This window comes from Lepisma saccharinum, chromosome 29 (genome assembly GCF_977018435.1).
Source record: "Lepisma saccharinum chromosome 29, izLepSacc3.1, whole genome shotgun sequence".
NCBI classification, from domain to species: Eukaryota; Metazoa; Arthropoda; class Insecta; order Zygentoma; family Lepismatidae; genus Lepisma; species Lepisma saccharinum.
The window spans coordinates 9,025,561-9,040,966 of record NC_139257.1 but is presented as its reverse complement, the minus strand read 5'-3'; the positions used below and the strand labels follow the sequence as shown (position 1 = coordinate 9,040,966).

General features: G+C 40.3%; 1 protein-coding gene across 1 annotated transcript in view; it reads left to right on the top strand.

The window, feature by feature from the left end:
• Nucleotides 1–15,406, top strand: part of LOC145981193 (methyl farnesoate epoxidase-like) — a 65,018-nt gene that overhangs the window by 21,433 nt on the left and 28,179 nt on the right. The window contains exons 2-4 of the mRNA XM_083114315.1: nt 2,804–3,210; nt 3,838–3,949; nt 5,925–6,105. Coding sequence (XP_082970441.1) covers nt 2,804–3,210; nt 3,838–3,949; nt 5,925–6,105 — 700 coding nt within the window. The remainder of the gene's footprint in view (nt 1–2,803; nt 3,211–3,837; nt 3,950–5,924; nt 6,106–15,406) is intronic.

The following is a 15,406-nucleotide window of genomic DNA, read 5'->3' as shown; positions in this document are numbered from 1 at the left end:
CTGCTCTGCGCAATGTCTTATGGGAACAAAAGTATACCTACAAGTACGGTAACAAGTATCGCGTGAGGCGAAAACTAGCAGATGGGTAGCCAGTCCATCTTTAGAGATTGTCTGCTCTGCGCAATGTCTTATGGGAACAAGAGTATACCGACAAGTACGGTAACAAGTATCGCGTGAGGCGAAAACTAGCAGATGGGTAGCCAGTCCATCTTTAGAGATTGTCTGCTCTGCGCAATGTCTTATGGGAACAAGAGTATACCGACAAGTACGGTAACAAGTATCGCGTGAGGCGAAAACTAGCAGATGGGTAGCCATTCCATCTTTAGAGATTGTCTGCTCTGCGCAATGTCTTATGGGAACAAAAGTATACCGACAAGTACGGTAACAAGTATCGCGTGAGGCGAAAACTAGCAGATGGGTAGCCAGTCCATCTTTAGAGATTGTCTGCTCTGCGCAATGTCTTATGGGAACAAAAGTATACCTACAAGTACGGTAACAAGTATCGCGTGAGGCGAAAACTAGCAGATGGGTAGCCAGTCCATCTTTAGAGATTGTCTGCTCTGCGCAATGTCTTATGGGAACAAAAGTATACCTACAAGTACGGTAACAAGTATCGCGTGAGGCGAAAACTAGCAGATGGGTAGCCAGTCCATCTTTAGAGATTGTCTGCTCTGCGCAATGTCTTATGGGAACAAGAGTATACCGACAAGTACGGTAACAAGTATCGCGTGAGGCGAAAACTAGCAGATGGGTAGCCAGTCCATCTTTAGAGATTGTCTGCTCTGCGCAATGTCTTATGGGAACAAAAGTATACCTACAAGTACGGTAACAAGTATCGCGTGAGGCGAAAACTAGCAGATGGGTAGCCAGTCCATCTTTAGAGATTGTCTGCTCTGCGCAATGTCTTATGGGAACAAGAGTATACCGACAAGTACGGTAACAAGTATCGCGTGAGGCGAAAACTAGCAGATGGGTAGCCATTCCATCTTTTGAGATTGTCTGCTCTGCGCAATGTCTTATGGGAACAAAAGTATACCGACAAGTACGGTAACAAGTATCGCGTGAGGCGAAAACTAGCAGATGGGTAGCCAGTCCATCTTTAGAGATTGTCTACTCTGCGCAATGTCTTATGGGAACAAAAGTATACCGACAAGTACGTTAACAAGTATCGCGTGAGGCGAAAACTAGCAGATGGGTAGCCAGTCCATCTTTTGAGATTGTCTGCTCTGCGCAATGTCTTATGGGAACAAAAGTATACCGACAAGTACGGTAACAAGTATCGCGTGAGGCGAAAACTAGCAGATGGGTAGCCAGTCCATCTTTAGAGATTGTCTGCTCTGCGCAATGTCTTATGGGAACAAAAGTATACCGACAAGTACGGTAACAAGTATCGCGTGAGGCGAAAACTAGCAGATGGGTAGCCAGTCCATCTTTAGAGATTGTCTGCTCTGCGCAATGTCTTATGGGAACAAAAGTATACCGACAAGTACGGTAACAAGTATCGCGTGAGGCGAAAACTAGCAGATGGGTAGCCAGTCCATCTTTAGAGATTGTCTGCTCTGCGCAATGTGTTATGGGAACAAAAGTATACCGACAAGTACGGTAACAAGTATCGCGTGAGGCGAAAACTAGCAGATGGGTAGCCAGTCCATCTTTAGAGATTGTCTGCTCTGCGCAATGTCTTATGGGAATTAAAGTATACCGACAAGTACGGTAACAAGTATCGCGTGAGGCGAAAACTAGCAGATGGGTAGCCAGTCCATCTTTAGAGATTGTCTGCTCTGCGCAATGTCTTATGGGAACAAAAGTATACCTACAAGTACGGTAACAAGTATCGCGTGAGGCGAAAACTAGCAGATGGGTAGCCAGTCCATCTTTAGAGATTGTCTGCTCTGCGCAATGTCTTATGGGAACAAAAGTATACCTACAAGTACGGTAACAAGTATCGCGTGAGGCGAAAACTAGCAGATGGGTAGCCAGTCCATCTTTAGAGATTGTCTGCTCTGCGCAATGTCTTATGGGAACAAAAGTATACCTACAAGTACGGTAACAAGTATCGCGTGAGGCGAAAACTAGCAGATGGGTAGCCAGTCCATCTTTAGAGATTGTCTGCTCTGCGCAATGTCTTATGGGAACAAGAGTATACCGACAAGTACGGTAACAAGTATCGCGTGAGGCGAAAACTAGCAGCTGAGCCAGTAGCAATTGCAAAAATTAAATAAAGAAAATGTACTCGTTGAGCATTTGTTGTACAATCGATGGTTATTAGAAGGCAAGGATTATATTGGGATCCTACGGCTTTGAAAGACAATACCAAAGAAGATTTATGTATAGTACTATTTATTAATTACTATTAATACTAGTACCTACTATTACTATTACTTTATAAGCATAAAATATTAGCCAGGAACTTTACATTTGGATAAATTGGATCTAACGTTTTTGTTATTCAATAAATATTCAATTCTTTATCTATATGATATTAATATTCTTGCCACGGCAGTTGTTTTTATACACATTTTGGCGATCTTAACTACATGTAAGCTAGGTAATGAATGTTATCCCCATCTCATACCGTCTTTTAACCTATTTATGCAATAATAACAAGCTCAATATTAATTATTGTACATACTTTATTAATATTTTCATTTAATATAATTATAGTTTAATTATTTTAGTTTAAACATTTACATGATTATTATTATTATTATTTTTCTGGAAAATTAGTTCTCACCCCCTCCGAAATATATTCCTAGATACGTGCCTGTATATCATTGCTACTAACAGTTACTCGTGCCCGCAGGCATTGTCTTCACCGACGGCCGCCTGTGGCACGAACAACGGCGTTTCTCCCTGAAGCACCTGAAGGAATTTGGATTCGGGCGGCGCAGCATGGAGGCCCTCATCCAAGACGAGACCCGCATCCTCATCGAGGCCTTCAAGGCCAAGGCCGGCGCCTCCGTTCCGATGCACGCGGCGTTCGACGTCGCCGTCCTGAACAGCCTCTGGGCGATGATTGCCGGGACGCGCTTCCAGCACGACGACGCTCGTCTGCACAAGCTGCTGGGTCTCCTGCACCTAGCCTTCCGGATGCTGGACATGTCCGGGGGCTTGCTCAATCAGATGCCCTTCCTCAGGTTCCTGGCGCCCGAGAGGTCCGGCTACAATGACGTCATGAGGATACTTATCAACATGTGGGCCTTCCTTCAGGTAAGCTTCTCAAGGCTTTGTCCTGTTACATTTTCCGGTGAGGGAAACGTGAGCACGGGACGGCTATGGTCGTATTATAATACATAAAACATATTATACTCATGAACGTCCGGAAGGGGGAGCCGGGGGGGGCGGGGAGCACGCCTCCTGCCCTCGAAAGTGAAAGTCAACCGAGCATATTTCACACACAAAATTTCACTAGAGTCACAGTAATATATGCTAATTATTGCAAAGGTATTGCAAGTACATGATACCTTAGAAGTGAAGCAATGATTTTGAGGATACAGTACTATTGTATATCGTTTGCCCCCGTCCCATGGAAAAAAATACTTTATTTTCGTACGTTCATCATTATAATATAATACGTATTTAGGTTATGTATGTGTGTGTGTGTGTCTGTGTCTGTGTGTGTGTATAGAGATAGATAGATAGACAGACCGACAGACTCACATACGCTCACCACATACACTCACACACGCTCAAACACACACTATCTGTATACATATAAATATACACATAAATATAGATATACATATAGATATACATATACATAAACATTTACATATACATATACGAAAACATATAGATATACATATACATACATTTATATATTGCTTTCCGTTGCAGGAGACAATAGACGCTCACCGCAGCACGTTTTGTGAGGAGCAGCCCCGTGATTTGATCGACGTCTTCTTGAGGGAAATTGACAGCCGGAAGGGGAGCGTTTCCACGTTCACAGGTAAGAATTGGTTGGCTTGGGTAAAATTTCAAGCAAATAAGAAGCAAGGAAAATGCATTCTAACAAATAATGCATGTTTACGGTAGATTTTGAATTACACTCAGCATTGCGTCCAGTTGTGTTTGTGGAAGATACACAATGCTTTTCACGGTCGAGTTGCCGTGTAGCGGCGGCTAGCGCACCGGGAAGTCGAAGCACATTTGCCGGCATTTAGACCCACAGCTGTACGCTGACCTTCGCACTGGACGCGTCAGTGCTTCACGTGTTTGTGAAGTGTTAAGGTGTTAACAAGTGTTTAGATTGTCTTTTTGTTTTTTGATTTGTTGTTTTAAGTCCACTTTGTGCACAGTAAGGCTAATCGGGACTGGACCTACAGTATAAAGTGGGTTCCGAACCACTTGTGCCTCCACCGGGTATCGAACCCGGGACCCCTTGATTACGAAGACCACTGCGCCACCGGGGAGGCCCAATGTTTTGTTTTTGGTTACGTATTAATGGTGCTTTACTGCACTCTATACGTACAATTTAAAACAAAAATGTACGACTCTTATGTAATTACGAATTTTTATAGGGAAGTTAAAATACGTTTTGCAGCAGAATTCACAGATGTTCCTGTTTCACACAGACACAGTGTTCGGATACTTGTGAACAATTTTAGGGAATCACGGTCTGTTCTTGATAAGAATCGAAGGATAAAACGGCGTGTGCTTACTGAGGAGAAATTAGACGACGTTGAAGCACGATTGCAACATACGTCTCAAAAAACCCTCCGGCACCTTTCACAAGGAACCTATATGACCATGACGTCTGCGTGGTGAGTTAGCTTCTAAACCCGAAACCATCGCGGATGTTGCATTCAGTTTGCCGGCAAACTCGCTCTTACTTCCCGGCGCGCTAGCCGCCGCTCCACGGCCAACTCAACCGTGAAAAGCACTGTACATTCCCAATTAATACTAGATTTCCTTAAACAAAAAAAAGAAAGGGTCAGATGCATAAAGATTTGAACAAATATGCCTTAACTACCAAAGATGAAACCATAATTCTCATTTAGGTAGAAACTTTACACAAATTCCTAGTGAATTCCTGGCAGCAACAGATTGCATCGCCCACGCTCCCTCCGCTCGTTTAGAGACGAAAATTTGACGACATCGACAGAGAGTTTTTTTCACCTTTGTAACATCTTTATAATTACAGGGTGGTCCAAAAGTATGGCAACTCCCGAATAAAAGTTTAATGACATACTTTTCCTCAAAACTAACACTATGTTTGTAATAGGAGTGGGGGGAAATGTTATAGAACATATCACCATGATGGCCGCCATCTTGAATTTAACTTCAAAATTTTAAATGGAAACCATAGCTTGTGACACCTCAATACTATAGGAAATTTTCTCACATGGACGGACGCAGTTGCAGCGAGAAGGAGGGCTTGCGGGGGCAGTCGTCTCCCTACTTTTTGCAACTTTTGCCCCAGAACTATGCTAAACCTCATCTACCAATGGAAAGTCAACTATCCTTGCCCCCCTTAGTTTTGGCATTTTGCCCCCCTAGTTCTGGAACCCAATCGCTACCACTGCGGACGTAATTTTGTACATTGCATCTGCCATGGGCGTCCGGAAGGGGGGGCAAGGGGGCGTGCCCCCCCTGGAAAATGAAAGTCAACCAAAAATTATATATTTGTCACATATAATTTCATTTCAGCCACAATAATATGTGTTAATTATTGCATGATTATGATAAATTCAAATGTAAGCAATGTTTTTTGAGGGAACAACACTATGATTGGAGAAAATGTACCTTGCTTGCCCCCCCTGGGAAAAACTGCCTTCCTTGCCCCTCCCTGGAAAAAATCCTGCGGACATCCATGTGCATCTCATGTGACTCGTTCTAAAGTAAACAAGAAAGAAAGTAATTAAAAGTAAATCAGCCAGTTGACAAAAAAAAACAAAAAACATTTAGACACTTTTCACTTACAGAAGAGCAACTGCTGTCGTTATGTCTGGACCTGTTCATGGCTGGAACGGAAACCACCAGCAACTCTTTGAGTTTTGCCATCCTCTACATGATACTGTATCCAGAAGTGCAAAGGAAGGTTCAAGAAGAATTGGATGCTGTCGTGCCAAGGGACAGGTTGCCGGCGCTCAGCGACAAACCCAAGTAGGTGAAGTATATAGAATTTCCATGTAGCTTGTTGTAATCATATTTCATGAATAGGGAACGGACGTTAATGTTCAGCACCTTTTCAAAAATAAAGTTATTTTCATAACGATCATTTCATATATGTATTTTAGGACATAAAGTCAAGTAAAATGAACACACTTTGTTGTACCATTTCCTGAGATTAGCACATTTATCCCTTCTTCTTTGCTCAGCGCCTTTTACCTATTTGTGTGCGTTATTAAACATGTATTTTACATAAGGTGATTTGATTTGATTTTGAATTTAAATTTTTCGGTGCGTCAGGACTTAGGCCATTTTGCACACGTAGCGACCGACGGTAAGTGTTATAACATCTACTAGTTATTTATGTCAGTTGTGTGCAGGAGATAATATGTTTGGTTTGAAAGAGAAGATAAATTCAAAGGAGCATGTTGACTTTGTCCAAAAAGATTGTTTCACAATAAAACCCCATTGTAATCAACGGGTCCCGTTGGAGACACATTGCACAGTGGTTCGGATCCCACTTTAAACTGTAGGACCAGTCACGATTAATCTTACTGTGCGTAATGTGAACTTAAAACAACAATTCCAAACCATAATAAAATGATCAGAAAAGAGTGACCAGAGTCAATGCTAAGTGGATTTTTTGTCATGCTGATTAGTTTCCAGATAAAATAGATGTCGATGCACGAAAGTCTCGTATATCAAGGGATAAGCAAGACTTTCAGTTCTCTTGTCAGTGAGGCCTCCCCGATGGCGCAGTGATAAGGTCGTCTCCTTGTAATCAATGGCTCCCAGGTTCGATACCTGGTGGAGGCACATATTGGTTCGGATCCCACTTTAAACTGTAGGTTCAGTCCTGATTAGCCTTTCAGTGCGTAAAGTGGACTTAAAACTTAAACTAAATCAATCTTTTGTCAGTGATTCTCATCAGTAGGTGGGATGCTTCGTTCTGGCGACGTCCTTTGACCTACTTTTTATTTTACGACGTTTTACGCACTAAACTAACCTACAATGAGAGAAAAATGGACAGAAAATGCTCTGGCATCACTTTTTAAGCTATTTTTTACCTCCTGCAAATTTTGCTCTTATGCTAACTCGTCCCTTGACCTACTTTTGAAATGACTTACGACATTTTCCTATAAGGCTGCCTCCTCATACTGTAAGGTCCCCCTCAGTGTAATCTACTACGACCTGCTAATAGCCTTCTGCTCTCAGCGTAATCCGTTTTTTACGCACTAAACTAACCTACAATGAGAGAAAAATGGAGAGAAGAAGCTCTGGCATCACTTTTTAAGCTATTTTTTACCTCCTGCAAATTTTGCTCTCGTCCTTTGACCTACTTTTGAAATGACTTACGACATTTTCCTATAAGGCTGTGTCCCCTTACGATGTTTTCCTGTAAGGCGTACGTTCTAGCAACGCCCATTGACCTACTTTTGAAATGACTTCCTATAAGGCTGTCTCCACTTACGGCGATCGTCTGTCCCTCAGTGTAATCTACTACGACCTGCTACAATGTTTTTTTTTTAAACCTAACGGGGGCCCCTCCTACAATGTGGCCCACTGCTATGATTTTTTTTAAACCTAACGATGGTTTTGGGCCCCTGCTACGATGTTTTTCTCCTCATGATGCAAAAAATGGTATTGTAGCGGTATTTGCAATTTAACGCAGGACTTGGAAAATTTTCGATTGAAAAAAAAAATTGGTTCCACGACGACCTATGTTTATTTTGGTATGGTAGGACAGAGGACACCGAGACTCGACCGACGCACTAAACCCGACCTCTCTACGACTATTCGTTCAAAAGTTACGAGTGATCAAAGTTTTTGGGAGGGGGTGGGCTAACTTCTTAACTCTTGACCCCAGGACCACCAAAACTTGGTATACGTATTCTACACCTCCAAAATCGACAGGGGGCATCTAACGATGCCGTATGGGGGTGTTTCTCGATATATTTTTTCGATAACTCTTACCATTTTCGAGATATTTGCAATATAAGATTTTTTTAACGCTGTGGACTTAGAAAATTTTCGGAATATTTTTGGTATGGTATGACAGAGGACACCGAGGACACCGAGACTCGACCAACACACTAAACCCGACCTCTCTACGCGTACTCTACGTCACCAAAACAAAATCTCCCCTTGTCCCGGGTTCGATACCTACTGGATTCCGATTTTACTTTAAACTGTACGCCCAGTCCCCCGATTAAACTATCTGTGCATAGAGTAAACTTAAAAAGTCGGTCAATCATTGTCGTGATTAAGGATTAAAAAAGAGGGGCGGGTGAAGTCAGATTCAAAGAGAATGCCACGTGATCACTTTGATTCAATAGCTCCGTCTAGTTCGCTACACTTTTTGACTGCACTCACGCGTCTAGTTGGTTACGCGGTGCAACCTACCTCGTTGATTTGGTGTCACGTAGTGTATTTGGTGTCTGCACCACTTCCTGGAGAGGTGTAATATGTGGTGTGGTGTATGACCACGTGGTGAGTGCTTAACTAATCAAATGAACGTTTAAAGCAGCGGACAGGCATTTGTTGAATCTTCTGAATTTGAACACTGCTATTCGTCTACTTGGTTGAACGTCATTTCCTTTCACCAACCTGACACCGGGATACACCTGCACTGCATCTAGTGTCAAAAAGTGCAGCGTACTAGACGAGGATATTTTTTTGCTCTGTTGTAAATGAGATGCATGATGTTCTCTCGTAAGTTGTTAATATGAATTGATGTTACTATGAAGAAACTGAAGGCAGAATAACGCCAACGCTATCTGGACTCGCCCAGTTAATTCAAGATAGTCGCGACAAACGTAAACGGGCTGTGCAGGACTTTGAAAATTTTTTCGATTGATGAAAATTTGGTTCTATGATGACCTATACTAAATTTTTGGTATGGGAGGACAGAGGATACCGAGACTCGAACAACACACTAAACCCCAGACCTCTCTACGGATACATGTTCGGAAGTTACGAGTGATTAAAAGTTTTGGGAGGGTGTGTGCAAACATCCCTTACCCTTGAACTCAGGACCACCAAACTTTGGCATACATACGCTACATCCCCAAAATCGACAAGGGATGGTGTTTGGGGAGATTTATTTTCGCGCAATCTCTCACCGTTTTCGAGTTATTTGCAATATTTAATGCTGGACTTGGAAAATTTTCGACAGAGGGGGGGTTCAACCATGATAACCTATGTTTATTTCGTTAGGAGCCAATGCTAACGCATGTCTCTACGATGATCCTATCGAAAACAAAATGACAATTGGCCCACCCTTGACCTCCAAATTTCGTACACGTACTCTACATCACCAAAATCGACAAGGGGTCGACCCTATCTTCTGCACAACTCTGACGTGTACGTCCTGTTTCGCGAAGAGTCGACAACCTTCCACAGCTGTTTCTATTATATTACATCAGATATTACATTGCATGAGTGAGTTGGCTGTGTGTATAAAGACTAGTTTCAGACATGGACACGAATATAACGCCATGATAATTAGCTGCTGTCCAAAGTTATTGCATAACTTAAAATATTTATATATATAAAAATGATATTTATTGCACTATGCTTTCTAGCGAAGGTATTATTGTAAACGATATTGTTTGTAACTGTGGAAAGTTAGAAGCTCAGTCCCCGGCCTATCAATGATAAAAATTTCATCACGGACATCAACCAACAGATATTTTGCGTGCACGTCACAAAAGCATTGTCATATGGACTGACGTTTATTATTTTTTTTTTTAAAAAAAAACAGACCTAGTTATGGGTTATAACCTGTGCTGTCTTGCAATTGTTTTCGCTTATTTCAATGTCAGCGAGCGTGATATGAAACATGCATGCGAAGAAGGGAGGGAGACCATAACAAATAATTCACACTTCGATTTCAATACTTTCGCTAGTCACGTTTCACCTCCTATCTAGAAGGATACTGGACGCTATTTTTTTGAAGATGGCTAAAAGCGAGGGAAGGAGAGAAATGTTACCTTTTACCTTTTTGCCTGTGTGTGTGACGAAAATAGTTTTACATGCATATGGCTGTATCGTGATCTGCTTGAATCATCATCACGTCTGTGAGTTTTCAGTATTGCTGAATATATTTACATATCAACCAACGGTTATGAATTGCGTAGAAATTGGCTTTGTTAACGGTCCAGCGGCGAAGTTGGAAACGGAGAGCGGTCACATCAGACAGGTGCTCCTGGTATCTAAAGAAATGCCCCCTCTTACAGAAAAAAAATGGAGTGTTAGAAAGGAAAGATGTTATACCCGAATGAACGGGGAGTCTCGAGCATCTTCCAATCCTCATCTTCGCGTTCAGCTAACGAGGAAAAAAAATATTTTGGCAATTGGCCCACCCTTGACCCAGGACCTCTAAAAAAAACTTTGTACACGTACTCTGCATCACCAATATAGACAAAAGGGTCAACGGGGAGGATTTTTGCGCTATCTCTCTCTCTCTCACTGTTTTTTCGAGATATTTGCAATTTAACGCTGGACTTGGAAAATTTTTCGACAGAGGGGTCAAATTTGGTTCCATGACGACCTATGTTTATTTTGTTAGAAGATCAAAAAGAACACCGAGACTCGACCGACACACTAAACCCCGACCTCTCTACGCGTACTCTACGTCACCAAAAAAAAAATCGACAAGGGGGAGATTTTTCGATAACTCTCTCACTGTTTCCAATGTACTTAGGTTTTTTGATAGACGACAACGACGGAGTCATCAATGAGTAAACATCTGTGAACTCGGTGAACAAGTCAACTTTTTTTTTTCAGTACGTCAATATTTTTTTTCTTATTTCTTAGTGAATGGGTTATGGATGACTTGCAACGACGAAGGCCTTCTAGCAACACGTACTTAGCTTATGCCTCTTCCACCGAACATTCAACACAAGAGGGCTGTGTTAAATATACAGAACAGCGATAACAAGTGTTTCCTATGGTGTATATTGGCTGCACTGCATCCTGTTTATTGCAAAAATAATCCACAGTGGGTTGGACATTACAAACAATACGAGTCCGAGTTTTGAAAGTGTAATGTCTGGCATCGAATACCCGATGACCATTTCTGATACATCAAAATTCGAAACACGAGCACGAGATGCAGAAGAAAAACGCTTAATCATCAACGTGCATTCCTATACGTTGGATAAACATGTCGTGCATCCCGTCAGGATAAGCGATGTCGACGATGATGATGCTCGTGTGATTAATCTTCTTCTAATTTCAAACGACAGTGTTCACCATTACTGTCTCAGGAATGTTATGCTCTTCCCCTTTTCTCTATAAAAAAGAGAGATTTGTGTTGATTGTTTGGTTAAAAAGAATTTCCTAATTATTTGTTTTTGTCACAAGAATTGTTTGCATTTCAAACATTCCTAAGTGTTTGCGTAAAGATTGATGCATTAACCTGTTAAGAATGTCACATTAATAATACCGGCTCGGAAATGTCATGTCCTCTTCCTCTATAGAAGGTCATATAAATGTGCTAATTGGTTGGTTAAGGGGGATTTTTTTGATTAGTAAATTGAGGTTATAAATACGTACGTATAAAGGTTTTGCTAATATGGAATGCTAAAGCTTAGTACTTGGCTCTCTCAGAGATTCGATTTCTATTAGGTTAAACAGCATAGAAATTTCACAGCAAGAATTCTCATATTTACTGACGATATTCTTAACAACCTGTGTTTTGATTCCACTACAAAAACTGTATACAAAATATGCAGTCCCTAGAATGAGATGGATGAGACTTATGAACCTCGACCTATACAGTTGTAGAATCTGGCAATGAATAGATGTTGTTTTTTATTAAGCATAGCAGAGTGTTTTCGCTTATTTTAATATCAGGCAACAATGTTAGAAAGTGGCCCCAAGAATAAAATTTAAAATCACTAATGTGATATGAACTTTTTTTTTTTTTACTTGTGTGTATTTGAATATGAAAGTGAGGTACTTTGAATAAATGAGGGGGACAATCACAAGTAAGCTTGCAATGGTATTGGGAGGTGTCACGAGTTCAAACTTCAGACGATTCCTGCTAATTTGCTAAGGCGATATCAGTACGAAAATTTGTAAAAAAGAAAAGGCTAATGGCAAGGATGAGGATGAATAATGATAATTATGACGAAATTGATGTGTGGCACTTAGAAAACAAAACTTCAAAGTGTATTGCACCAACAGCTACAATTGTCCCCCTCTCCCCAAAATACAAGGCAGTCAATAGAGGTGTATATTTGTTGGTTTACGAGTCTGAGGGCTTAAGTTAGTATGTTTATTATAGCTATACATATTAAAAAAAAGAAATGACCTGAGCAATAAAATATAACAATACTGATCCTGACCTTTGTCGGAAGACGTAGTGGTAATGTTGTTGCAATCCCACTTCTGATGGTGTATAGACTTAAATATTTCCATAACATGAAATACTGTTAATGGGAATATGTTGTTTCTAATATTCTATATAGAAAGCAGATAAGAAGAAAAAGAAGAAAAGAAATGTTGCAGGTAGATACGGAGCCTCAACCCAAACACATATATGAAATGGACAGGATGTCAATAATGCATTTATAACTAACATGTGATTATTCAAAAATTGAAATAGTACAGTGGGAAACAACTAACTAACTAACTCTCTATGTTTTTTTTTTAACCGGCACGAATGAGAAAGGAATAAAGGAGATTTTTACAGGAATCTTGTTGGGAAACCTGATGTAAAGGACCAAAACGAACATGGAGATGAATCTAAAAGAAATCTGTAAAGATTGAAATAGAATATATATAAATTTTGCTCAGGATAAGTACAAATTGAACTGTAACCATGAATTTTCAGAATCAAGAGTGCTAGAGAATTAATTAATTAATTAATATTTAATATAATGAAGGTAGTAATATAGTATTCTTATTGAGAAGAGAATTTCTACAAAACTTATTTTTCCTCGTATGTTTACTAATAGCAGTTACATTTGACATGTTTGACTAATCGCGAATCAACGTACGGAAGCTGTTGGAAGCAGTTTGAAGACTGAAATGGCTATGGAAGGACACTATTATAATGTTAATATTTTAGTATAATGTTTTGAGAATTGCTTCTCGATAATGTTTGGTATATAATTTAATCTGTTGTTAGATAAAATACATAATTATCAGAATTTAAGGATGGAAAATATGAAGAGCGAATGAATGATACGTTTGACTAATCGTGAAGATAAGTATCACAGTACGTTTTATCGTTCTTATATAAACGTTGAAATGTTTAACAACGTATAAGAACGTTTACTGAAACGTTTCAACAACATCTATTCATTGCCAGATTGTACAACTGTATAGGTCGAGGTTCATAAGTCTCATCCATCTCATTCTAGGGACTGCATATTTTGTATACAGTTTTTGTAGTGGAATCAAAACACAGGTTGTTAAGAATATCGTCAGTAATATGAGAATTCTTGCTGTGAAATTTCTATGCTGTTTAACCTAATAGAAATCGAATCTCTGAGAGAGCCAAGTACTAAGCTTTAGCATTCCATATTAGCAAAACCTTTATACGTACGTATTTATAACCTCAATTTACTAATCAAAAAAATCCCCCTTAACCAACCAATTAGCACATTTATATGACCTTCTATAGAGGAAGAGGACATGACATTTCCGAGCCGGTATTATTAATGTGACATTCTTAACAGGTTAATGCATCAATCTTTACGCAAACACTTAGGAATGTTTGAAATGCAAACAATTCTGTGACAAAAACAAATAATTAGGAAATTCTTTTTAACCAAACAATCAACACAAATCTCTCTTTTTTATAGAGAAAAGGGGAAGAGCATAACATTCCTGAGACAGTAATGGTGAACACTGTCGTTTGAAATTAGAAGAAGATTAATCACACGAGCATCATCATCGTCGACATCGCTTATCCTGACGGGATGCACGACATGTTTATCCAACGTATAGGAATACACGTTGATGATTAAGCGTTTTTCTTCTGCATCTCGTGCTCGTGTTTCGAATTTTGATGTATCAGAAATGGTCATCGGGTATTCGATGCAGACATTACACTTTCAAAACTCGGACTCGTATTGTTTGTAATGTCCAACCCACTGTGGATTATTTTTGCAATAAACAGGATGCAGTGCAGCCAATATACACCAAAGGAAACACTTGTTATCGCTGTTCTGTATATTTAACACAGCCCTCTTGTGTTGAATGTTCGGTGGAAGAGGCATAAGCTAAGTACGTGTTGCTAGAAGGCCTTCGTCGTTGCAAGTCATCCATAACCCATTCACTAAGAAATAAGAAAAAAAATATTGACGTACTGAAAAAAAAAGTTGACTTGTTTCACCGAGTTCACAGATGTTTACTCATTGATGACTCCGTCGTTGTCGTCTATCAAAAAACCTAAGTACATTGGAAACAGTGAGAGAGTTATCGAAAATCTCCCCCTTGTCGATTTTTTTTTTTGGTGACGTAGAGTACGCGTAGAGAGGTCGGGGTTTAGTGTGTCGGTCGAGTCTCGGTGTTCTTTTTGATCTTCTAACAAATAAACATAGGTCGTCATGGAACCAAATTTGACCCCTCTGTCGAAAATTTTCCAAGTCCAGCGTTAAATTGCAAATATCTCGAAAAAACAGTGAGAGAGAGAGAGATAGCGCAAAAATCCTCCCCGTTGACCCTTTTGTCTATATTGGTGATGCAGAGTACGTGTACAAAGTTTTTTTTAGAGGTCCTGGGTCAAGGGTGGGCCAATTGCCAAAATATTTTTTTTCCTCGTTAGCTGAACGCGAAGATGAGGATTGGAAGATGCTCGAGACTCCCCGTTCATTCGGGTATAACATCTTTCCTTTCTAACACTCCATTTTTTTTCTGTAAGAGGGGGCATTTCTTTAGATACCAGGAGCACCTGTCTGATGTGACCGCTCTCCGTTTCCAACTTCGCCGCTGGACCGTTAACAAAGCCAATTTCTACGCAATTCATAACCGTTGGTTGATATGTAAATATATTCAGCAATACTGAAAACTCACAGACGTGATGATGATTCAAGCAGATCACGATACAGCCATATGCATGTAAAACTATTTTCGTCACACACACAGGCAAAAAGGTAAAAGGTAACATTTCTCTCCTTCCCTCGCTTTTAGCCATCTTCAAAAAAATAGCGTCCAGTATCCTTCTAGATAGGAGGTGAAACGTGACTAGCGAAAGTATTGAAATCGAAGTGTGAATTATTTGTTATGGTCTCCCTCCCTTCTTCGCATGCATGTTTCATATCACGCTCGCTGACATTGA